Genomic DNA, 26,424 nt, shown 5'->3' with positions numbered 1-26,424 from the left:
GCTTTTATAGCTGGGAAACACCGGGACCAGGTGCTTCCGGCTATGCCGATTGGTCCAACCCACAAGTACCTGCTGCCTTAAAAGGAAGAGGAAACATTAGAGCCACACAGGGGACCGTCACAGTGTCTACATTTTCATATGTAGAGCTTCATTCAGCAGTGTCTTTCAGCAGTGTAAAGTGGCTATACATTGTTTTGTTATTTCAAAGAATACAGAGTCCAGGACAGCACCACAACACCTTGGGCCTGCATCAGCACCTCTGCTGCCCCGTTTGTGGTCAGAGGGATTGCCACCTGAAGACCACAGGTGGATTTCCAAGGGGCTGTTCAGGTTGGGGTCCAAGGAGAAGCTGGAGCTCCAGGACAACCTGAAGCTCTGGTATTATCCACCTCAGCCAAGCCAGCTGTACCACCAGGCCCCTGCTCCGGACTGCTTTTTTGCCCACCCACTGCGTGTTTGGATGCCATACAAGCTGTGGAAGGTGAGGGTGGTCTGTCCCAAACCCGCTTGTGGGCAGAATCAGCTGACTGGGGCAGGGCTGCACAAGAGGTCACGACGGGTCTTGGACGTGGACAGGACCTACAACATGGTGACTGAGACTCTGACCTGCACCAAATGTAGAGCCTCCCATGGAGCCAGACTGTCCTCATGCAGCTGGACTTGGCTCACAGGTCAGAATTTAGAGCCATCCTGACTCAAAAGTGAGTGGCATCTCTTTTCTGTCTTACCTTGCCAAATAGAATCAGATTAATAATTTCATACGTTCTTACTGATATATTTGTCTTTGAAAAAGGTTTGGCTGTGATATTCGGGTGATCCGGCTGCTGCAAGAGAGAGGCCTGGGCAACAGCCCTACAGCTGAAGGAAAACCACAAGGAAGACTGGCTGAACCGTGTGGCTCGGTACACAACCGAGTGCGTGGCCTTCCTCCAGCGCCCCGGACTGTTGCCCATGAACTTCCCTGAGCCACCTGAGCCTTCTGTGGTGCCAAGCTGCAAGTGGCTCCTGTCTGTGTACAGCCAGGACATATTGACAAGGCTGGATGACATCAAGGCCAAGCTGACATCCATGCTTGGCACCATCTTAAAGATGGATTCAACCAAGAAGGTTTGAAGATATTATTTACTTTAAAATAGGCTACACGCATTAACTACTTCCAGTCAGTATTTCCGTATTTCTCTCTATACATTTTGTGTGCTTCAGATCACTAAGAAGCTTGCCGGGACAGCCAAGGGGACAGCACTCTGGCTCACCTCCGTGGGCAATGAGTATGGGCAGATACTCATGAGTGTGCTGACCGCTCAGGAGGGAGCTGGACTGGACCCGATGGCAGCTGACCTGGTGAGGAGGTACCAGCGGGCCGGCATGGATCCCCCTGTTGCCCTTTACGTGGACTGTGGCTGTTGTGCTGCTGCGGCTGAGGAGACCAAGCTGAAGGCCAGATTCAGCGGGTGGCCAGACCTCATCGTAAGGCTGGATATCTGGCACTTCATGCGCCGGCTGGCCCTGGGATGCACAACAGATGCACATCAGCTGTACCCACTCTTTATGTCTCGCCTGTCAGCTTGCATTTTTGAGTGGGATGCAGCTGACTTAGCTCTGTTGCGTGAAGCAAAATCCCAGCAGCTTCAGTCCCAGGGCCTTGATGTTGACCGCCATTTGTCGAGGGAGGAATTGGCTCTCCATTGCCGGCGGAGGACCCGTGGGGAGGACACCACTATTGAGCTGCATTGAGCTGAAGTGCATCCAAGACCCGCCAGGTGTAGCTCTGTACACAAGAACAGGGGAGCTGACCAAGGGAGGTGTGCGGCTACTTATGTTCCGGTGTGCCAGAGGCTCTACGTCCTTGGAGTCTTTCCATTTACACCTCAACAGATTCATACCAGGTTTGTGCCTGTCAGACATGCTGATTCATGTGTTGTGATGTCCAAGAATATTTTCCTATTTAATATTTTATGTATATGTCATTGTACTTCTAGGGACTACTGCCAATAGCCTAAACTTCCAAGTTTAACTGCTGGAAGGGCTACACAGGTGGAACCAGGACAGTGGTGGTGCTGTCCTGTGTACAGGACCATCTGCTCTGCGCAGTTACTCAGGGGACTTGCTTACCTGCATTAACAGTAACTATGAGAGGCTGTTCGGCAGGAAAGTGGCACCAGAGTTCTGCCCACCATTACGTTACACTGGTAAGAATTTGTGGAAAAATTGGTCATTTAAATCTGTTTTCATTATGTTTGGCAGAGCCGTGTTCGGAGCAATTGTGAAATACTTTACAATAATACACCTGTGATTGCAGTACATCAGTATTACTATGCCAAACAAAAACTGTTGATGCATCAGTGCCTTGCCTGATTAACTTATCATCTGTTGTTTTAGGTGAGCTCATAGGGGTGCAGTATCTGTTCCGGCAGACTGGTCAGGCACTGCAGAATATGCACCCTGATTCAGAGGTGACAGCTCAGCTCATTGAAGAGCATGATGTGGAGGATGACGTGGGGGAAGATGAGGGCTTCTCTGACCTCATAGACGACCCCACACTGCTGGACATAGAAGCTCCTGATACACCAACCCTGGCTCCTGTCACTGCCACCCTGGCCCCTGGCAGAACCACCCTGGCTCCTGGATTCTGCTCCCTGGCCCCAGCCACTGCCACCCTGGCCCCTGGCAGAACCACTCTGGCCCCTGGCACCTCCTCTCCGCCTTCAAGTTCATTGACTGAGGCTGAAGATGAAACTATGGTAAATAGCCGTATGATCATTTTAAAATATGTATATGTATAGAAAATAAAGTTCTCAGTACTATTTTTAGAGTATGTATGCATATCACATATTTCGTTAAATCCACTACATCAGCATAAGTGTCATTAAAGTGTCAGTGAAGGTTTTACATTGCAATTTTCTATTTTCTGTTCATTTTCATAGGCTGTCGATGACCAGAATGTGCCTGGACACCAGCATGTAGACCGGCTTGCTGAGTACTTGGTGGAGCTATGTGGTCAGACCTCACTCTGCCTCAGCAACCAGCAGGTGGACACAATTGTACACCTGTGGGAGAGCCTGAACGAAGGAGACAAGAAGCGGGTGGTTTATGCTGCATGACACCAAGACAGTGGTCGCTTTAGAACACCAAAGAAGCCCTCAAAAACTCCTGGTGTGGAGAGCACCACTCGCTGCCTGCTAAGTGCAAGTACTGCACCTGCCCAGTGGCCAGATTGCTGTCGGATAGTGGAGAACATTTGTGCTATCTGTACCCAAGCCCAGTGAGGAAGGGTAAGGGGACAGATTTCCGGTGGTCCTTAATTCTCAGGGACTATTGGAAGATCCGGCAGTTGGTGGTTGGCAACTCCCAGGTGATGGAGAGAACTGGACTCCAGCTGGTAGAAGTCAGTCAGAACACACTGATACAATGGCACAATAATAGGCAAAAGAGGCAGGAGCTTTCTGTACTGGTGCAAGGCACGGCATTACCTCCAGCCCTTGCCGTGGCTGAAGAGCCTCTTCAGGAGGCAAGAGTGCTCCCCACTGAGCCCGTTCCAGCACGCCAGGAACACCAGTACCGGCTGCTGGAGAGCACAGCTGGTCAGGCACAACAGCGGCAGACACTGTGTCCCTTACTCCCCAAAGGCGCAGCAAAGAGACAGCTGTTTGCCACTCCCTCAGCACCATCACCCTTTGTCCACCCCAGCACCCTACTAGCACCCTTGGTCCACCCCAGCACCCCAATCGCGCATGCAGGACAGGCTGTTTTTTTTGTACCTGTAGTGGCAACATGTCAGGGCACTAATCCACAAATAGGTGCACCAGCAGACACACAGGGAGCTGGTGCCATTCCTAAAAGGCCTTACAGGCGAACGGTGCAAGCCAACACTTGCAAAAAGTGTGGCCAGTTCCACACTGCTGCGACTGGGCACAGCCATTCCCATGGCAGGGTTTATTGTCCTAATTCGGAAACACTTTCCAAAGAGGACTGGTTGGCGGAAATGAGGATAAAGTAATGCCACTGTAAATAGGTTTATTGTAAATAGTTTAAAAGGTGTTTTATTATTATTCTGTTGTTTTATTATTATTATTATTCTGTTCTGTTTTATTATTATTATTATTATTATTATTATTCTGTTCTGTTTTATTATTATTATTATTCTGTTCTTTTTTTTAATTATTATTACGTGTGCTGTTTTATTGTTATTCTGCGTTCTGTGTTCACTGTAAATAAACAGTATTTTTGATTCTAAAGTGTTTTATAATCTGTTTTAATTACATTTTTAGCTAAACTTTTTCTTTGCTTCCTTTTTGTCCATTAAAAACAACAATAAGTGTGATAATAATGTCATAATGGTGGTGATGTGACATTTGGTAACAGCAAGATGGTATTTTATTTATTTGTTAGGTTAATTTCACCTCATTAATACATCTGATACTTGAAAAGACAATACATTATAAACCACAAACAGAAAAGGACAAGTAATATTCTATAAAATTATATGGGAGGTGGTTTCTGATATAGAGGAGATGTAGAGAAAGATCCAAGTCACAACATCAGCTTCTGCAGAGGGCATTCTAGTCCTTCAGGTAGGTGGGAGAGGTAGGAAACAAAATGATAACAAATAATTATTCATTATTTACATTAATAATGTTGCCTATATGACACATTTCACATATTAAATTATTTAGTATTTATTCTTAGTTTTACATATAAATAAAAGCCTAAATTGAAATCTTAGTAAGCCTAGAATATTTAAAATAGCAGAGAATGCATGCAGAAATTACAATGAATGTAACTGTGACGTTAATGACAGTTCTACGTACCCTTGGGTACATTGAACACAGCATTCCCAGTGTAGGTGGTTCGAATCCCGTCCGAAGTGTTTAAATTATCAAAAGGTTCCAAAAATACCTTAATCAAGAAGATATGGACACAAATGATGTATTTATCCCTTTCTTTCTCCCTTTTTCCTCTTTTCTTCCCCTTCCTTTTCTTCTTCCCCGTTCTCTCCCCTTCTTCCCCTTCTCAGACGGATGAGTGTTCCCCAGCTTGAACGCAGCACCTTAGACCGCTCGGCCATCCTGACGCCTTGAGGGCTCCTTTTTTGGATCTCGAAGAACCGTCTCGATTGTGCAGGGGTAGAATTTCAACTGAATCTGGGTGTACAGAAGAATTTTCTTTATTTAGGAAGAAGAAATGCTCGTTTGGTCTCTTGACCGGGCTAAGCGTAGCTAACTGGGCTAAGTGTACAGTGAGGATCTGGGAAATAGCCCCATAAGCCTCTGATTTGAATGATTCTTCCAATGAATCCAGCAACCGATAGGAGTGGCGTGTGGAAACACATCATGGTAACTTTGGATAGGTTGACAACGTAGACAGTGCACTTACAAATAGTGCTGCTACTGTATCATATGACAACGTTCTGTTTAGAAGCAGCAGCCTCTGCTGTTTGTTAAGAGAAATGAAAAGGCTTACAGCACCTGGTATTCCCAAGCGGTCTCCCATCCAAGTACTAACCAGGCCCGACCCTGCTTAGCTTCCGAGATTCAGGGTGGTATAGTCGTAAGCGAGAGTTTCACCTGCAAATGGACCTTGTAAAGACGTTGTTACACCATATTCTGTTTCTCTGTGGGATTAGAGTCCATTCAAGATGTTTATTAATGTACTTACGATTTGATGACCAACTTAGTTCTGTATTAATTCATGCATTTACTGACTTGAACTCTCCCAAAATCAGGTCCCACAAAATCAATTCATTAACAGGGTGTGCAGGACAAAAATTCAACATGTCCTCATGAATGAAGTTTAGATATTATCCTGCAGTGGACAAGTGATAACAACAACAACAACAACAATGATAATAACAATAGTAGAATCAAATTAATTCCATCTAGACGGAAAGCTTAAATATTACACAACAGTGGAAATATATCTGAACAACGTTCTGTGTACAGTGAAGAAGCAGCAGCCTCTGCTGTTTGCTAAGAGAAATGAAAAGGCTTACAGCACCTGGTATTCCCAGGCGGTCTCCCATCCAAGTACTAACCAGGCCCGACCCTGCTTAGTTTCCGAGATCGGACGAGATTGGGCGCGTACTTTTTTTATTTTTTATCTTTTATTATCAAAAATACAGTTTAACATGTTATCTCATTTTTCTTATTTACAAATTTCAAATTAAGCAAAGTATCACCACAACAGACAAGAATAAGGTGTTCCGACAAACCAAAGGAACCAGATCAACAGACCCAGATCAAATTAAATAAACAAAAAGGGTAACACTTTATAATGAGTACACACCATCAAGCACCGGTCAAGCACGAACAAATACCGAACCCATCACCCACAACGCACGAATACACACCAGCACGTAGTCCACTAACACAGCCAAAAATACATCCATCACCGATAAGCACACCAGCCATGGATCAGCAAATACTGAACCCATCATCCACAAAGCATGTCTCCGCTGCAAATAGCCACCACCATGAGGCCCACAACCACAGCCTCAAACGTCCCACTCCCCACCGCACTGCACATCTCCGCACGCACCCGCATATCCACCATCCAGAACGCACCAACGACCAGTGACTGCGTCAGCAGATGCCCTACAAAACCCACAACAAATTCACCCCCCAATGACGGCCCACAAACAGCCACCAATGCAGGAACCCACAGCCACAAAGCACCCACCACCCGTCAATCAAGCACCCCGCGCGAGCCCATCCAAAGTGAGCACCACCCATGGCCCACCAAGCATCCACAAATGAGATACAAAGGCCGACAATGCCCCGAGACCCACAAAATGGCTAGTCATCCCAACAGACGAAGAAGAGACACAACACAAAGGGACACAGAAAACACCGCACCGACATTCACCGCAACCCCCCAACACACCGCACGAAGACGAACAAGGGCGGTCCATGAAGACACGCCACCGCCACGATGCCATCCGCCCCGGGACACGCACGCCGAGCCAGCAATCCCCCTCCCAGCACGCCACCAACGCGCCGAGAGCGGGAGGCAGGACGCCATGCCACATCCACGTCAACCCCCAGAAGCCTTCGACAGTGAAGCCAAGGGGAGCACGGAGAAGCACACCGGAGCCGGCGGCCGCCAGCGGCACCAGCGACGAGCACGCGCCTCCGCCCGGCAGCACACCTCACAGCCGAAAGCCAACGTCAGCCCGCCCGCCAGCAGCTGCAGGTGTTTGCCCTCGCTCCCCGACTAACTTTACCGACGCTACCAACGTCACCGACCCACCCGCGGCGGCCAAGCCGACCCGCCGCTGCTACACACCCACCTCGCCCGGCTAAACGAGACTAGACTAGGTTGGCCCAGCCACCGCGGGCGGGCCGGCAACCCCAGCCGCCAGTGTCAAGTGACAAGCCAACGCTAGCCTCCAACTACAATTCGCACCACCAAACAAAGACACACACCCACCACCAGAGCCGCCGACGACCACCGACTCGAACGCGCCCCCCCCGGCCGCACCGCCAGAAACCCCCGAGAGCGTCCACAAACCACACACCAATGTGCACCCACGCGCCACAAATGACGAACCCAGCATCCACCCATGCCCAACCAATGCCCAACAGCGCGCACCCATCACAAAGTGCCACCAACAAAATAAATAAATAAATAAAATAAACAAATGAACTAGATCAGAGACCCAGATCTAATGAAATAAACAATAAATAAATAAATAAATAAATAAATAAATGAAATAAACAAATGAAAAAAGCAAGTTAAATAAACCAAATCAAAAGATCCAACTCAAATCAAATAATTTAATGAAATGAACAAATAAAATAAGACACACTAAACAGCAATGAACAAATGCATAAAGATGAGACAATTATTTGTAATATTTTCACACTTTTCCAACGAGCACTCCTCGCCCTCCTCATGCTCCTTGAACATGGAATGTCTTAAGTTCAGAGCACTCTTAGTCCATTCTTTTTTGTCGCCATGCAATAGCCTCAGGTGCGCTTTGAGGCTGTTGGTAAACAGTATTTGACTGTTGATGACCTTTTGGTCATACAGTGCACAGTTCCTTGTTTTCCACGCTGCTTGCCTCGCAAAGGCGAGGACCATGTTAATGAAGTTTTTGTTAGTGTTATTTTTTTTGTTCAGTCCAAACAGCCGGGCCCACTGCCATTGCTCTTCTGTGAGCATTGTAAATTTGCAGTGTAGCCCCAAAAGATCTCGGACCCCCTCCCACAGCCCGGTGTGGGCGCTGCAGTGGAGGAAGAGATGTTCCAGGTCCTCCTCCACTTCGCCACACACCGAGTAAGTCCTGCTGTACAAATGTTTTGTGATTTGGTGCAGGACGATACCCGTGAAGATCCTCCTGTGCCTGATTTTGAAATCTAAATGAAATGAATTGGACGTTATAAATGGGATGTCTATGTTTTGCCAGATAGTGTGAATTGACCGGGTGGGAAACAGTTTCTCCCAATGTTTTACGGATGCTGGTGTTTGTAAGATTTTTGCTACCAAGATGTACCAGTCTTGGGTTTTAACGGATGTTATATTGACGGATGGGTTTTTGAGGCACAGAAGGAACCCCAAGGCATCGTCCTGCACCTCACCACTGTTGCCCCTGAGTAGGCCTTGCCACTCTTGCGACAAGCTCTGCTGGAACCTGTGGCCCAGCTCGGCCACCTGATTTCTCCTATATAATATGTTTTTGTTTTTCATTTCTGTACATACTTTTAAAAGGTCAAAATTCCCGGTGCTTCCGACCACCTGCCCCACCTTAGTGAGACCGGCAGCCGTCAGACACTTGCTCACCAAGCACCTTCCCCCCTATAAAAAAGCCGGGTTTGAGAGGAAAGGTAGCTGCATCACATGTTCTTTTTTGCTGCACTCTGGCCTGAGGTGGGGCAGAATTTTGCCCCATGCCTCTAGTACCTCCTGGTAGAATCCCGGCAGACCACTATAGTCTTTTCTGGGAGAGGAGACACAGAGATTGTACACACTCCTCTCACCGTACTCAGACAGGTGGCCCGCCAGCGAGTCCTTCCAGGGGGACTGCCGGGTCGAATCCAAAAATCTGCTAACTGATTTTAGCCTCAGTGCGTCTCTTTTGGCACTTATGTCAATCAAACCTAAGCCCCCCTCCCTTTTCTTAGCAATTAACACTCTTTGAGCAATCGAGTTTCCCTTACTCCTCCAAAGAAAGGAGGAGATGGCGCTGTTCAGCGAATTTAGTGCCCAAATTGGCAGCTCACAGTTTCCCAAAACATGGTTAATTTTGGAGCATTAGATACAACTACCTTTCCTCTCAAATTCAGTCCCCTCGTTCTCCACAGATTAAGTTTATTTTTTACCTTCTGTATAACCTCCTTCCACGTCCTATCCCTCGCTCTGTCCCAATCCTTCCCAATGTACACTCCCAGAACTTGTTTCTCTCCCGTTACCTCCCTAAATCCCCACCTGTTTTTAACCATGCTCTGCTTCCCGCAGAACATGATTTCTGATTTATTTTTGTTGACCTTTGCCCCTGTCGCCTCTTTATATTTTTTAAGGCACTCTAAGGCACAGTCGACGCTGTTGCTATCGGCCGCCACAATATTCAGGTCGTCCGCGTACTGCATTATTTTTACTTCTTGTCCTGCAGGTGTGTGGACACCTTTAACCCCAGTGTCTTTTTTAATTTGGATGGCCAGAGGCTCCACGACAATACTATATAATAATGACGACAACGGACACCCCTGCCTCACCGACCTCTCCAGTGGAAACTCCCCTGTAAGTGACCCGTAACATTTCACCCTACTCGTGCCCTTTTTATACAATAACTTAATCCACCCGATGATACTATCCCCAAAACCAAACTTACTCAATGTGTCCCACAAAAACCTGTGATCCACCCTGTCAAATGCCTTCTCCATGTCTATGCCCACTAAGATGCCACCTTGTGAGTTCATTATCTCCACCATGTCTCTGACAGTCCCTATTGTGTCCGCAATGTCCCTGCCTGGTATACTGTATGCCTGTGAACTGCTAATGATTGACCCCACCACCTCCTTGATCCTATTTGCAATTATTTTTGAGAGTATTTTGTAGTCGGTATTTAATAAGCTTATTGGTCTGTAATTCTTTACTTTGTCCTTTTCCCCCTTGTTCTTGTAAATGAGTGTGATAATGCCTTGTGAAAAAGAGTCCGGAGTATCATGATTGACCTGCATTCTCTTATATAGTTTGTGTAGTAAAGGTGCCACCAGATGCTTAAAGTGAATTAAAAATTCAGCCGAAATACCATCACTTCCCGGACTCTTATTTTTGTTGAGACCCTCTATAGCCCATTCCACCTCATCCCTGCTAATTAGTTCCTCACATATGCGTCTATCTTCCTGAGAGATTTGTTTGTCAATACCTTCTAGCAACAGCGCCGACTGTGCCCTATCACACACCTGTTTTTGAAATAAGTTTTTGTAGAACTCCTGCACTGTATCCAGGATTTCTCCATGTTCTGTTATTTTCTCCCCGTTTTTATTTGTAAGAAACTCAATAGTTGTTTTATTTTGTTCCTTTTTTTCCAGCCCCAAAAAGAATGGCGTACATTTTTCGCCCCCCATTATGTTTTTAACCCTGGACCTTACGGCAGCCCCTTTGCACCTTTTAATTTCTATTTCCTTTAGTTTAGCTTTATATAGCTCATAATTTTCACTCTTCCTGTCTGGGTCATCCTCCATCATCTGTACTTCAATGGACAGGAGGTTTTTCAAAGAGCGCTCCTCTACTTGCTCCGACCATCTTTTTTGTTTACTATAATTTATACAGGCTTTCTTGATTCTTCCCTTTATATTATTCCAGCCCTGTATATAATTATCATTTACGTCTAATTCTTCTGTTATGTTTAATAATAATTTTCTAATTTTTTCATTAAAGACCTCATCTTCTAAAAGGCTGGCGTTGAGACACCACAAACCTCCCCCTCTGACACCATTTGCCTCCCCTAATCTAATGTGGAGCGACGCATGGTCACTCCAGTTATTAAAAACATGTGACACACTCGTTAAATCTCTAACTATTCTAGAGGAGATAAGACAGTAGTCGACTCTTGATTGTTTTAGAGTGCCATTTACTACCTGTCTCCTCGAAAACCCCCCACACCTGGGTTAAAAACCCTCCATATGTCAATGACATTATAGTCACTTATTATATCTATCAGTTTTGTCCTGCTACAATCATTTTTATATACGTTGTTTACAGACACATCTGTTTTAGTTAGTACAACGTTGAAATCTCCCACACTGATTACATCATTACACATCCATTTTCCCAAACTTGCAAAAAACCTCCCCCTCTGGTTTTCATTGCTCAGAGCATATATATTGATAACTCTGTATTTTCTATTATTATTTAAGGAGATATCTATAATCAATATCCTACCCTCCTCATCTTTATATATTACATCTATATTGTTTACTATATTTTTTTACACAATATTGCAACCCCACAGGATCTAGCAGTACCTAGACTGGAGATAACAGACCCGCTCCACACCTTGGAGACAAGATCCACAGTTTTTTCTCCCCACCAAGTCTCTTGCAGACATACAATGTCGGCTTTCCATGAGCCCAGAACGGCGTTGATTTTGAGCTCACTGCGGAGGCCATTAACATTTAGGGAGGTAACTGAAAGCATCAGAAAAATGAAAGTGAGAGTGGATTCCAGCATTTTATGATTTTATTTCTTTTGTATTTTCTCTCTTCTTGATTTTAGCTTACTTTTCCTTGCTTCTTTTCTTTTTCTTACATTTGTAAATTCTGTGTCTATGTCTGTAGTATTACTGCCTGAATCGTCATTGTCGATACCAGGAAAATGTCGGCCCTCTGTCCCTTTCCCACCTCCGCCACTCCGGGGAGGTTCTGCCTGCACAGAGGGCTCTAGCTGGGAAGGCTGCAGCTGAGACTCTTCCATCAGCATGCTACTCTCCCAAAGGGATGGCACCTGGGAGAGAGCCTCCTGCACAGTGCAGACAGCGCCCGATGCGTTCGCAGGCCTTTGAGTTTGTATCAGCTCGGGGCTTGCGGAAAACACATCCTCTTGTTAAGAGATCGCACCTCCGCTGCCCTTGGCTGCTCTTATGCTGATAATACAAGCATCGCCTGCTTCGCTCGGAGCCGCCACTGCTTCGGTAGGTGGCCCGCCCACCCCCGCCTGTACAGTTACTCTCCCACCACACGGAGTCCCAGCCACAGTCTTCCCTATTCCCACATGGACTGCTGCTGCAGCGGCACTGGCTACTGTCTCCGCTACAGCTCCATTCTCTCTCTAAGAGTCTCTATCGCTCTGCTCGCTGGTATCATTGCATATACACTCTTTTATTTTTTTATAACATAATTTACACTTTTCTGTCGCTTTCAAGTCACACTCCTTGGCATAATGCCCCTGAGCCCCACACTTATGACAGTTAAACTCCGGACAGTCTCTTAGGATGTGGCCGGGTTGAATGCATAATTTACACACCCTGATTTGTTTATCATGAATGACCCTGAAATATTCTGCCCCGTTATGCGTGGTGAATTTGGTGGAATATGGAAGAGATTGAACCTGCTTGTTAAATCTTACTTTGAGGAAGCGTGTCCCATCTGCAATATTGGTCCCCGGCCACATCCTGCGTCTGATGTTCGAGACGGCTGAAACTCCCCAGATCCTGAGTTTTTCCAGAACCTCCTCATCCGAGATGTAGGCCGGGAGGTTCAGGAACGAGACCACCATCTCATTATCACAGAGCTCCTTCGCCATCACCGCCACATTCCCGACATTCAGCCCCTCCATCAGCCTCTCCTTCCCTCCAGCGCTCGCCATCGTGAGTTCGAACGTCCTCTCCCCAATCACTCTGCACGCCAGCAATCCTCCGCATAGCCCGACCACCGCTTGCATCAGCTCGGCTGTTGTTACCTTGCCGGTCCCCTGCAGCTGTACACACGCCGTTAACTCCTTAGCGTATCTTTTCTCCGCCATTTTAGGAGTTTCTCTTACTTTTCCTTTTTCACTTTCTTTTTCGTTCAAGTTTTGAACTAGTCCGTTGTTCAGAGCCATAGTCGAGCAGTCCGCGTCAGTACCGTTTGTGTCCTTTGACAGTCTGTAGTTCCTTTCTCCAAATCCTTCAGTCCTCGCTGTTTTCGTTGCCATGATGTCTGTCCGATATGTTTCTAATTTAATTTAAATAATACATTTTAAAAATTTAACTGCTTCCCCAGACAGTGAGAACACTGCTGGGGAACACAATAAACAAAAGTGCACGAAAAACCTCACATACAGTGTTGAATTGGAAAAGAAAAACCTGGACAAACAAAAGCACACACGCCGCAGCTGCTGCCACTCTGACTAACTCACTCGTTTGCTCGCTCAATCTCTCTCTCTCTCGCTTCTGCTCACACTCACTCTCTGCAACTGCTGACAGACCCGCTCCACACCTTGGAGACAAGTTTTTCTCCCCACCAAGTCTCTTGCAGACATACAATGTCGGCTTTCCATGAGCCCAGAACGGCGTTGATTTTGAGCTCACTGCGGAGGCCATTAACATTTAGGGAGGTAACTGAAAGCATCAGAAAAATGAAAGTGAGAGTGGATTCCAGCATTTTATGATTTTATTTCTTTTGTATTTTCTCTCTTCTTGATTTTAGCTTACTTTTCCTTGCTTCTTTTCTTTTTCTTACATTTGTAAATTCTGTGTCCATGTCTGTAGTATTACTGCCTGAATCGTCATTGTCGATACCAGGAAAATGTCGGCCCTCTGTCCCTTTCCCACCTCCGCCACTCCGGGGAGGTTCTGCCTGCACAGAGGGCTCTAGCTGGGAAGGCTGCAGCTGAGACTCTTCCATCAGCATGCTACTCTCCCAAAGGGATGGCACCTGGGAGAGAGCCTCCTGCACAGTGCAGACAGCGCCCGATGCGTTCGCAGGCCTTTGAGTTTGTATCAGCTCGGGGCTTGCGGAAAACACATCCTCTTGTTAAGAGATCGCACCTCCGCTGCCCTTGGCTGCTCTTATGCTGATAATACAAGCATCGCCTGCTTCGCTCGGAGCCGCCACTGCTTCGGTAGGTGGCCCGCCCACCCCCGCCTGTACAGTTACTCTCCCACCACACGGAGTCCCAGCCACAGTCTTCCCTATTCCCACATGGACTGCTGCTGCAGCGGCACTGGCTACTGTCTCCGCTACAGCTCCATTCTCTCTCTAAGAGTCTCTATCGCTCTGCTCGCTGGTATCATTGCATATACACTTTTATTTTTTTATAACATAATTTACACTTTTCTGTCGCTTTCAAGTCACACTCCTTGGCATAATGCCCCTGAGCCCCACACTTATGACAGTTAAACTCCGGACAGTCTCTTAGGATGTGGCCGGGTTGAATGCATAATTTACACACCCTGATTTGTTTATCATGAATGACCCTGAAATATTCTGCCCCGTTATGCGTGGTGAATTTGGTGGAATATGGAAGAGATTGAACCTGCTTGTTAAATCTTACTTTGAGGAAGCGTGTCCCATCTGCAATATTGGTCCCCGGCCACATCCTGCGTCTGATGTTCGAGACGGCTGAAACTCCCCAGATCCTGAGTTTTTCCAGAACCTCCTCCTCCGAGATGTAGGCCGGGAGGTTCAGGAACGAGACCACCATCTCATTATCACAGAGCTCCTTCGCCATCACCGCCACATTCCCGACATTCAGCCCCTCCATCAGCCTCTCCTTCCCTCCAGCGCTCGCCATCGTGAGTTCGAACGTCCTCTCCCCAATCACTCTGCACGCCAGCAATCTTCCGCATAGCCCGACCACCGCTTGCATCAGCTCGGCTGTTGTTACCTTGCCGGTCCCCTGCAGCTGTACACACGCCGTTAACTCCTTAGCGTATCTTTTCTCCGCCATTTTAGGAGTTTCTCTTACTTTTCCTTTTCCACTTTTTTTTTCGTTCAAGTTTTGAACTAGTCCGTTGTTCAGAGCCATAGTCGAGCAGTCCGCGTCAGTACCGTTTGTGTCATTTGACAGTCCGTAGTTCCTTTCTCCAAATCCTTCAGTCCTCGCTGTTTTCGTTGCCATGATGTCCGTCCGATATGTTTCTAATTTAATTTAAATAATACATTTTTAAAAATTAACTGCTTCCCCAGACAGTGAGAACACTGCTGGGGAACCCAATAAACAAAAAGTGCACGAAAAACCTCACATACAGTGTTGAATTGGAAAAGAAAAACCTGGACAAACAAAAGCACACACGCCGCAGCTGCTGCCACTCTGACTCACTCACTCGTTTGCTCGCTCAATCTCTCTCTCTCTCGCTTCTGCTCACACTCACTCTCTGCAACTGCTGACAGACCCGCTCCACACCTTGGAGACAAGTTTTTTCTCCCCACCAAGTCTCTTGCAGACATACAATGTCGGCTTTCCATGAGCCCAGAACGGCGTTGATTTTGAGCTCACTGCGGAGGCCATTAACATTTAGGGAGGTAACTGAAAGCATCAGAAAAATGAAAGTGAGAGTGGATTCCAGCATTTTATGATTTTATTTCTTTTGTATTTTCTCTCTTCTTGATTTTAGCTTACTTTTCCTTGCTTCTTTTCTTTTTCTTACATTTGTAAATTCTGTGTCCATGTCTGTAGTATTACTGCCTGAATCGTCATTGTCGATACCAGGAAAATGTCGGCCCTCTGTCCCTTTCCCACCTCCGCCACTCAGGGGAGGTTCTGCCTGCACAGAGGGCTCTAGCTGGGAAGGCTGCAGCTGAGACTCTTCCATCAGCATGCTACTCTCCCAAAGGGATGGCACCTGGGAGAGAGCCTCCTGCACAGTGCAGACAGCGCCCGATGCGTTCGCAGGCCTTTGAGTTTGTATCAGCTCGGGGCTTGCGGAAAACACATCCTCTTGTTAAGAGATCGCACCTCCGCTGCCCTTGGCTGCTCTTATGCTGATAATACAAGCATCGCCTGCTTCGCTCGGAGCCGCCACTGCTTCGGTAGGTGGCCCGCCCACCCCCGCCTGTACAGTTACTCTCCCACCACACGGAGTCCCAGCCACAGTCTTCCCTATTCCCACATGGACTGCTGCTGCAGCGGCACTGGCTACTGTCTCCGCTACAGCTCCATTCTCTCTCTCAGAGTCTCTATCGCTCTGCTCGATGGTATCATTGCATATACACTCTTTTATTTTTTTATAACATAATTTACACTTTTCTGTCGCTTTCAAGTCACACTCCCTGGCATAATGCCCCTGAGCCCCACACTTATGACAGTTAAACTCCGGACAGTCTCTTAGGATGTGGCCGGGTTGAATGCATAATTTACACACCCTGATTTGTTTATCATGAATGACCCTGAAATATTCTGCCCCGTTATGCGTGGTGAATTTGGTGGAATATGGAAGAGATTGAACCTGCTTGTTAAATCTTACTTTGAGGAAGCGTGTCCCATCTGCAATATTGGTCCCCGGCCACATCCTGCGTCTGATGTTCGAGACGGCTGAAACTCCCCAGATCCTGAGTTTTTCCAGAACCTCCTCATCCGAGATGTAGGCCGGGAGGTTCAGGAACGAGACCACCATCTCATTATCACAGAGCTCCTTCGCCATCACCGCCACATTCCCGACTTTCAGCCCCTCCATCAGCCTCTCCTTCCCTCCAGCGCTCGCCATCGTGAGTTCGAACGTCCTCTCTCCAATCACTCTGCACGCCAGCAATCCTCCGCATAGCCCGACCACCGCTTGCATCAGCTCGGCTGTTGTTACCTTGCCGGTCCCCTGCAGCTGTACACACGCCGTTAACTCCTTAGCGTATCTTTTCTCTGCCATTTTAGGAGTTTCTCTTACTTTTCCTTTTCCACTTTTTTTTTCGTTCAAGTTTTGAACTAGTCCGTTGTTCAGAGCCATAGTCGAGCAGTCCGCGTCAGTACCGTTTGTGTCCTTTGACAGTCCGTAGTTCCTTTCTCCAAATCCTTCAGTCCTCGCTGTTTTCGTTGCCATGATGTCCGTCCGATATGTTTCTAATTTAATTAAATAATACATTGTAAAAAATTAACTGCTTCCCCAGACAGTGAGAACACTGCTGGGGAACCCAATAAACAAAAAGTGCACGAAAAACCTCACATACAGTGTTGAATTGGAAAAGAAAAACCTGGACAAACAAAAGCACACACGCCGCAGCTGCTGCCACTCTGACTCACTCACTCGTTTGCTCGCTCAATCTCTCTCTCTCTCGCTTCTGCTCACACTCACTCTCTGCAACTGCTGTTTTTTTTTATCTTTTATTATCAAAAATACAGTTTAACATGTTATCTCATTTTTCTTATTTACAAATTTCAAATTAAGCAAAGTATCACCACAACAGACAAGAATAAGGTGCTCCGACAAACATAAAATGAGACCATGCAGTTGCATGACTCTGTTTTGTACCCCTCAGTCATTTAACATAATAGTGACCCCTCCGGTATATCCAAATAAAGCACTTACCACATATATAGAATGAATATGAACTAACATGAAATAAATAAAAGAAATGAACAAATGCAATAAATGCATTAAAACAAATGAAATACACCAAATGAACCAGATCAACAGACCCAGATCAAATGAAATAAACAAAAGGGTAACACTTTATAATGAGTACACACCATCAAGCACGAACAAATACCGAACCCATCACCCACAACGCACGAATACACACCAGCACGTAGTCCACAAACACAGCCAAAAATGCTCCATCCATCACCAATAAGCACACCAGCCATGGATCAGCAAATACCGAACCCACCATCCACAAAGCATGTCTCCGCTGCAAATAGTCACCACCACGCGGTCCACAATCACAGCCACAAACGCCTCACTCCCCACCGCACTGCACATGTCCGCATGCACCCGCACATCCACCATTCAGACATGCACCAACAACAAGTGACTGCGTCAGCAGATGCCCTACAAAACCCACAACAAATTCACCCATCAATGACGGCCCACAAACAGCCACCAATGCAGGAACCCACAGCCACAAAGCACCCACCACCTGTCAATCAAGCACCCTGCGCGAGCCCATCCAAAGTGAGCACCACCCATGGCCCACCAAGCATCCACAAATGAGATACAAAGGCCGACAATGCCCCGAGACCCACAAAATGCCCAGTCATCCCAACATACGAAGAAGAGACACAACACAAAGGGACACAGAACACACTGCACCGACATTCACCCCAACACACCGCACGAAAACGAACAAGGGCGGTCCACGAAGACACGCCACTGCCGCAATGCCATCCGCCCGGGACGCGCACGCCGAGCCAGCAATCCCGCTCCCAGCATGCCACCAAACGCGCTGAGAGCGGGAGGCGGGACGCCACGCCACATCCACGTCAACTCCCAGAAGCCTCCGACAGTGAAGCCAAGGGGAGCACGGAGAAGCACACCGGAGCCGGCGGCCGCCAGCGGCACCAGCAGCAAGCACGCGCCTCCGCCCGGCAGCACACATCACAGCCGAAAGCCAATGTCAGCCCGTCAGCAGCAGCAGGTGTTTGCCCTCGCTCCCGACTAACGTTACCGACGCCACCAATGTCACCGACCCGCCTGCGGCGGCCAAGCCAACCCACCGCTGCTACACACTCACCTCGCCCGGCTAAACGAGACTAGACTAGGTCGGCTTAGCCACGGTGGGCGGGCCGGCAACGCCAGCCGCCAGTGTCAAGTGACAAGCCAACGCTAGCCTCCAACTACAATGTGCACCACCAAACAAAGACACACACCCACCACTAGAGCCGCCGACGACCGCCGACTCCGACGCGCCCCCCCTCGGCCGCACCGCCAGAAACCCCAGAGAGCCAAGGCAAACACGACGCAACAACCCGCCCCCAGCACGCCGACGACGCGCCGAGAGCGGGACCGCCAGCCCAACGCACACGCCCCAAACAGACAAGACCACAACAACAGCACGTCCCCACAAACCACCCTCGTCCGTCCCCACACAACATGCCGGGAAGCCGCAACAAACACCAACACAACATGCTCCACATCCCTCCGCGCTGCGCCCCTCCCCCGTCCGCCAAGACAACCGAAAACCCCTTGAGCCCCGAGGCACCGCCAGACCCCACACCCCACCCGCAAACGCCCAACAAGCCACAGATAGCGCCCACCCCAGACAAGCCCGCGCAAAACAAAACACTAGATCAGAGACCCAGATCTAATGAAATAAACAAAAATAAATAAATAAATAAATAAACAAATGAAATAAACAAATGAAAAAAGCAAGTTAAATAAACCAAATCAAAAGATCCAACTCAAATGAAATAATTTGATGAAATGAACAAATAAGATAAGCAACACTAAACAGCACTGAACAAATGCATCAAGATGAGACAATTATTTGTAATATTTTCACACTTTTCAAAAACCAAAGTCCAACGAGCGCTCCTCGCCCTCCTCATGCTCCTTGAACATGGAATGTCTTAAGTTCAGAGCACTCTTAGTCCATTCCTTTTTGTCGCCATGCAATAGCCTCAGGTGCGCTTTGAGGCTGTTGGTAAACAGTATTTGACTGCTGATGACTTTTTGGTCATACAGTGCACAGTTCCTTGTTTTCCACGCAAAGGCGAGGACCATGTTAATGAAGTTTTTGTTATAAGTGTTATTTTTTTTCTTCAGTCCAAACTGCCAGGCCCACTGCCATTGCTCTTCTGTGAGCATTGTAAATTTGCAGTGTAGCCCCAAAAGATCTCGGACCTCCTCCCACAGCCCGGTGTGGGCGCTGCAGTGGAGGAAGAGATGTTCCAGGTCCTCCTCCACTTCGCCACACACCGAGCAAGTCCTGCTGTACAAATGTTTTGCGATTTGGTGCAGGACGATACCCGTGAAGATCCTCCTGTGCCTGATTTTGAAATCTAAATGAAATGAATTGGACGTTATAAATGGGATGTCTATGTTTTGCCAGATAGTGTGAATTGACCGGGTGGGAAACAGTTTCTCCCAATGTTTTATGGATGCTGGTGTTTGTACGTTTTTTGCTACCAAAATGATGTACCAGTCTCGGGTTTTAACGGATGTTATATTGACGGATGGGTTTTTGAGGCACAGAAGGAACCCCAAAGCATCGTCCTGCACCTCACCACTGTTGCCCCTGAGTAGGCCTTGCCACTCTGGCGACAAGCTCTGCTGGAACCTGTGGCCCAGCTCGGCCACCTGATTTCTCCTATATAATATGTTTTTGTTTTTCATTTCTGTACATACTTTTAAAAGGTCAAAATTCCCGGTGCTTCCGACCACCTGCCCCACCTTAGTGAGACCGGCAGCCGCCAGACACTTGCTCACCAAGCACCTTCCCCCCTATAAAAAAGCCGGGTTTGAGAGGAAAGGTAGCTGCATCACATGTTCTTTTCTTGCCCCATGCCTCTAGTACCTCCTGGTAGAATCCCGGCAGACCACTATAGTCTTTTCTGGGAGAGGAGACACAGAGATTGTACACACTCCTCTCACCGTACTCAGACAGGTGGCCCGCCAGCGAGTCCTTCCAGGGGGACTGCCGGGTCGAATCCAGAAATCTGCTAACTGATTTTAGCCTCAGTGCGTCTCTTTTGGCACTTATGTCAATCAAACCTAAGCCCCCCTCCCTTTTCTTAGCAATTAACACTCTTTGAGCAATCGAGTTTCCCTTACTCCTCCAAAGAAAGGAGGAGATGGCGCTGTTCAGCCAATTTAGTGCCCAAATTGGCAGCTCACAGTTTCCCAAAACATGGTTAATTTTGGACAGTATTAGAGCATTAGATACAACTACCTTTCCTCTCAAATTCAGTCCCCTCGTTCTCCACAGATTAAGTTTATTTTTCTCCTTCTGTATAACCTCCTTCCACGTCCTATCCCTCGCTCTGTCCCTATCCTTCCCAATGTACACTCCCAGAACTTGTTTCTCTCCCGTTACCTCCCTAAATCCCCACCTGTTTTTAACCATGCTCTGCTTCCCGCAGAACAGGATTTCTGATTTATTTTTGTTGACCTTTGCCCCTGTCGCCTCTTCATATTTTCTAAGGCACTCTAAGGCACAGTCGACGCTGTTGCTATCGGCCGCCACAATATTCAGGTCGTCCGCGTACTGCACCATTTTTACTTCTTGTCCTGCAGGTGTGTGGACACCTTTGACCCCAGTGTCTTTTTTAATTTGGATGGCCAGAGGCTCCACGACAATACTATATAATAATGACGACAACGGACACCCCTGCCTCACCGACCTCTCCAGTGGAAACTCCCCTGTAAGTGACCCGTTACATTTCACCCTACTCGTGCCCTTTTTATACAATAACTTAATCCACCCGATGATACTATCCCCAAAACCAAACTTACTCAATGTGTCCCACAAAAACCTGTGATCCACCCTGTCAAGCGCCTCCATGTCTATGGCCACTAAGATGCCACCTTGTGAGTTCATTATCTCCACCATGTCTCTGACTGTCCCTATCGTGTCCGCAATGTCCCTGCCTGGTATACTGTATACCTGTGAATTGCTAATGATTGACCCCACCACCTCCTTGATCCTATTTGCAATTATTTTTGAGAGCATTTTGTAGTCGGTATTTAATAAGCTTATTGGTCTGTAATTCTCTACTTTGTCCCTTTCCCCCTTGTTCTTGTAAATGAGTGTGATAATGCCTTGTGAAAAAGAGTCCGGAGTATCATGATTGACCTGCATTCTGTTATATAATTTGTGTAATAAAGGTGCCACCAGATGCTGACAGTGAATAAAAAATTCAGCCGAAATACTATCACTTCCCGGACTCTTATTTTAGTTGAGACCCTCTATAGCCCATTCCACCTCATCCCTGCTAATTAGTTCCTCACATATGTGTCTGTCTTCCTGAGAGATTTGTTTGTCAATACCTTCTAGCAACAGTGCCGACTGTGCCCTATCACACACCTGTTTTTGAAATAAGTTTTTGTAGAACTCCTGCACAGTATCCAGGATTTCTCCATGTTCTGTTATTTTCTCCCTGTTTTTATTTGTAAGAAACTCAATAGTTGTTTTATTTTGTTTCTTTTTTTCCAGCCCCAAAAAGAACGCCGTACATTTTTCGCCCCCCATTATGTTTCTAACCCTGCACCTTACGGCCGCCCCTTTGCACCTTTTAATTTCTATTTCCTTCAGTTTAGCTTTATATAGCTCATAATTTTCACTCTTCCTGTCCGGGTCATCCTCCATCATCTGTACTTCAATGGACAGGAGGTTTTTCAAAGAGCGCTCCTCTACTTGCTCCGACCATCTTTTTTGTTTACTATAATTTATACAGGCTTTCTTGATTCTTCCCTTTATATTATTCCAGCCCTGTATATAATTATCATTTACGTCTAATTCTTCTGTTATGTTTAATAATAATTTTCTAATTTTTTCATAAAAGATCTTATCTTTTAAAAGGCTGGTGTTGAGACACCACAAGCCTCCCCCTCTGACACCATTTGCCTCCCCTAATCTAACGTGGAGCGACGCATGGTCACTCCAGTTATTAAAAACATGTGACACACTCGTTAAATCTCTGACTATTCTAGAGGAGATTAGACAGTAGTCGACCCTTGATTGTTTTAGAGTGCCATTTACTACCTGTCTCCTCGAAAAACCCCTCACACCTGGGTTAAAAACCCTCCATATGTCAATGACATTATAGTCACTCATTATATCTATCAGTTTTGTCCTACTACAATAATTTTTATATACGTTATTTACAGACACATCAGTTTTAGTTAGTACAACGTTGAAATCTCCCACAATGATTACATCATTACACATCCATTTTCCCAGTTTTATAAAGAACCTCTTCCTCTAGTTTTCATTATTTGGAGCATATATATTAATAACTCTGTATTTTCTACTATTATTTAAGGAGATACAGTGGGTACGGAAAGTATTCAGACCCCTTTAAATTTTTCACTCTTTGTTTCATTGCAGCCATTTGCTAAAATCAGAAAGGTTCATTTTATTTCTCATTAATGTAGACTCAGCACCCCATCTTGACAGAAAAAAACAGAAATGTAGAGATTTTTGCAAATTTATTAAAAAAGAAAAACTGAAATATCACATGGTCATAAGTATTCAGACCCTTTGCTGTGACACTCATATTTAACTCACATGCTGTCCATTTCTTCTGATCCTCCTTGAGATGGTCCTGCTCCTTCATTGGAGTCTAGCTGTGTTTAATTAAACTGATTGGACTTGATTAGGAAAGGCACACACCTGTCTATATAAGACCTTACAGCTCACAGTGCATGTCAGAGCAAATAAGAATCATGAGGTCGAAGGAACTGCCCAAGGAGCTCAGAGACAGAATTGTGGCAAGGCACAGATCTGGCCAAGGTTACAAAAGAATTTCTGCAGCACTCCAGGTTCCTAAGAGCACAGTGGCCTCCATAATCCTTAAATGGAAGAAGTTTAGGACGACCAGAACTCTTCCTAGACCTGGCCGTCCAGCCAAACTGAGCAATCGTGGGAGAAGAGCCTTGGTGAGAGAGGTAAAGAAGAACCCAAAGATCACTGTGGCTGAGCTCCAGAGATGCAGTAGGGAGATGGGAGAAAGTTCCACAAAGTCAACTATCACTGCAGCCCTGCACCAGTCGGGGCTTTATGGCAGAGTGGCCCGACGGAAGCCTCTCCTCAGTGCAAGACATATGAAAGCCCGCCAAAAAACACATGAAGGACTCCCAGACTATGAGAAATAATATTCTCTGGTCTGATGAGACCAAGATTGAACCTTTTGGTGTTAATTCTAAGCGGTATGTGTGGAGAAAACCAGGCACTGCTCATCACCTGCCCAATACAATCCCAACAGTGAAACATGGTGGTGGCAGCATCAGGCTATGGGGATGTTTTTCAGGTGCAGGGACAGGACGACTGGTTGCAATTGAAGGAAAGATGAATGCGGCCAAGTACAGAGATATCCTGGAACAAAACCTCTTCCAGAGTGCTCAGGACCTCAGACTGGGCCGAAGGTTCACCTTCCAACAAGACAATAACCCTAAGCACACAGCTAAAATAACAAAGGAGTGGCTTCGGAACAACTCTGTGACCATTCTTGACTGGCCCAGCCAGAGCCCTGACCTAAACCCAATTGAGCATCTCTGGAGAGATCTGAAAATGGCTGTCCACCAACGTTCACCATCCAACCTGACAGAACTGGAAAGGATCTGCAAGGAAGAATGGCAGAGGATCCCCAAATCCAGGTGTGAAAAACTTGTTGCATCATTCCCAAGAAGACTCATGGCTGTAGTAGCTCAAAAGGGTGCTTCTACTCAATACTGAGCAAAGGGTCTGAATACTTATGACCATGTGATATTTCAGTTTTTCTTTTTTAATACATTTGCAAAACTTTCTACATTTCTGTTTTTTTCTGTCAAGATGGGGTGCTGAGTGTACATTAATGAGAAATAAAATGAACTTTTTTGATTTTTAGCAAATGGCTGCAATGAAACAGAGAGTGAAAAATTTAAAGGGGTCTGAATACTTTCCGTACCCACTGTATCTATGATTAATATCCTACCCTCCTCATCTTTATATTCAATTCAATTCAATTCAATTTTATTTGTATAGCGCCAATTCATAACAGAAGTTATCTCAGGACACTTTTCAAATAGAGCAGGTCTAGACCGAACTCTTTAACATTAATTACAGAGACCCAACAGTACCACCATGAGCAAGCACTTGGCGACAAGGGCAAGGAAAAACTGCCTGTTAAAAGGCAGAAACCTAGGACAGATCCTCCGGCTCTAGGTGGGTGGTCGTCTGTCTCGACCAGTTGGGGTGAGAGAGAGAGAGAGAGAGAGAGAGAGAGAGAGAGAGAGAGAGAGAGAGAGAGAGACAGACAGACAGGTGCACAGCAACAACAGTATTGGCAATGGCAGTCAAGCAGGACCATGGCAGGAGGCTCCACCAGGATCCATGAGAACCTGCGAGACGAGAAAGCACAAGAACTCCGGGGAAGAAGTGTAGTTAGTGACATGCATTAAAGGGACATGAATGAGTGCAGAAAGAGAGAGGAAGAGAGTAGCTCAGTGCACCATGGGAAATCCCCCGATAGTCTAGGCCTATAGCAGCATAACTAAGGGATGGTTCAGGACTCACCTGATCCAGCCCTAACTATAAGCTTTATCAAAGAGGAATGTCTTAAGCCTACTCTTGAAAGTGGTGAGGGTGTCTGCCTCCCGAACCACAACTGGAAGCCGGTTCCACAGGAGAGGAGCTTGGTAACTGAAGGCTCTGGCTCCTGTTCTACTTTTAGAGACTATAGGAACCACAAGTAGCCCAGCATTCAGAGAACGTAGTGTTCTAGTGGGGTAATAGGGTACTATGAGCTCTTTAAGATATGAAGGGGCCTGACCATGAAGAGCTTTATAGGTGAGGAGGAGTATTTTAAATTCAATTCTACATTTTATAGGGAGCCAATGCAGAGTAGCTAGTACAGGAGAGATGTGATCTCTTTTTCTAGTTCCTGTCAGTACTCGTGCTGCAGCGTTCTGAATTAATTGGAGCGTTTTAATGGACTTATTGGGGCAACCTGATAATAAAGAGTTGCAGTAATCCAGCCTTGAAGTAACAAATGCATGGATTAGTTTTTCTGCATCTGTCTGTGATAGTATGTGTCTAATTTTTCTAATATTACGTAAATGAAAGAAGGCAGTCCTAGAGGTCTGCTTTATGTGGGAGTTAAATGACAAATCCTGATCAAAGAGAACTCCAAGATTCCTGACAGTGGTGCTAGAGGCCAAGTTAATGCCATCTAGAGTGACTATATCTTTAGACAATGAGTCTCTAAGGTTTTTGGGGCCAAGAACAAGAATTTCGGTTTTTCTGAGTTTAACATCAGAAAATTGCAGGTCATCCAGGATTTTATGTCCTTAAGACATGTTTGTAATTTAGATAATTGATTAATTTCATTGGGTTTGATTGATAGATATAACTGCGTATCATCTGCATAACAGTGAAAGTTAATGGAGTGATTCCTAATAATGTTGCCTAAAGGGAGCATATATAAAGTAAATAGTATTGGTCCAAGTACAGAACCTTGTGGAACTCCATGACTAACTTTAGTATTTATGGAGGATTCATCGTTAACATGTACAAACTGAGTACGATCTGATAAGTATGACTTAAACCAGGTTAGGGCAGTTCCTTTAATGCCAATTTGATGCTCAAGTCTCTGTAAAAGAATATCATGGTCAATGGTGTCAAATGCAGCACTAAGATCTAATAATACAAGTACAGAGACAAGTCCATTGTCAGAAGCAGTCAGAAGGTCATTATTAACTTTAACCAGAGCTGTCTCTGTGCTATGATGAACTCTAAATCCTGACTGAAAATCCTCAAATAAACTATTGTTATGTAGAAAGTCACACAACTCTTTGGCGACTACTTTCTCCAGAATCTTAGAGAGGAACGGGAGGTTAGAAATCGGTCTATAGTTGGCTAAAACCCCTGGGTCAAGAGT

The 26,424-nt window shown here is 46.2% G+C and overlaps 2 protein-coding genes and 1 pseudogene across 2 annotated transcripts; 2 read left to right on the top strand and 1 right to left on the bottom strand.

The window, feature by feature from the left end:
- Positions 1-827: 827 nt before the first annotated feature.
- Positions 828-3,198, top strand: LOC127356410 (uncharacterized). Its single transcript, XM_051388113.1, has 5 exons — positions 828-1,107; positions 1,204-1,886; positions 1,980-2,189; positions 2,380-2,741; positions 2,925-3,198. Exons 1-2 carry the CDS (start codon positions 952-954, stop codon positions 1,732-1,734), a joined length of 687 nt encoding a protein of 228 aa, XP_051244073.1. The 5' UTR covers positions 828-951; the 3' UTR covers positions 1,735-1,886; positions 1,980-2,189; positions 2,380-2,741; positions 2,925-3,198.
- Positions 3,199-5,453: 2,255 nt separating this feature from the next.
- On the bottom strand, positions 5,454-5,553 carry LOC127357215 (uncharacterized; annotated as a pseudogene).
- Positions 5,554-6,442: 889 nt separating this feature from the next.
- Positions 6,443-7,213, top strand: LOC127356769 (salivary glue protein Sgs-3-like). Its single transcript, XM_051388792.1, has one exon. It carries the CDS (start codon positions 6,443-6,445, stop codon positions 7,211-7,213), a length of 771 nt encoding a protein of 256 aa, XP_051244752.1.
- The last annotated feature ends 19,211 nt before the right edge of the window (positions 7,214-26,424 follow it).

Source organism: Dicentrarchus labrax, unplaced genomic scaffold (genome assembly GCF_905237075.1).
Source record: "Dicentrarchus labrax unplaced genomic scaffold, dlabrax2021, whole genome shotgun sequence".
NCBI lineage: Eukaryota > Metazoa > Chordata > Actinopteri > Moronidae > Dicentrarchus > Dicentrarchus labrax.
Note: the sequence above shows the minus strand (reverse complement) of the source record. Positions and strands in the feature narration are given on the sequence as shown.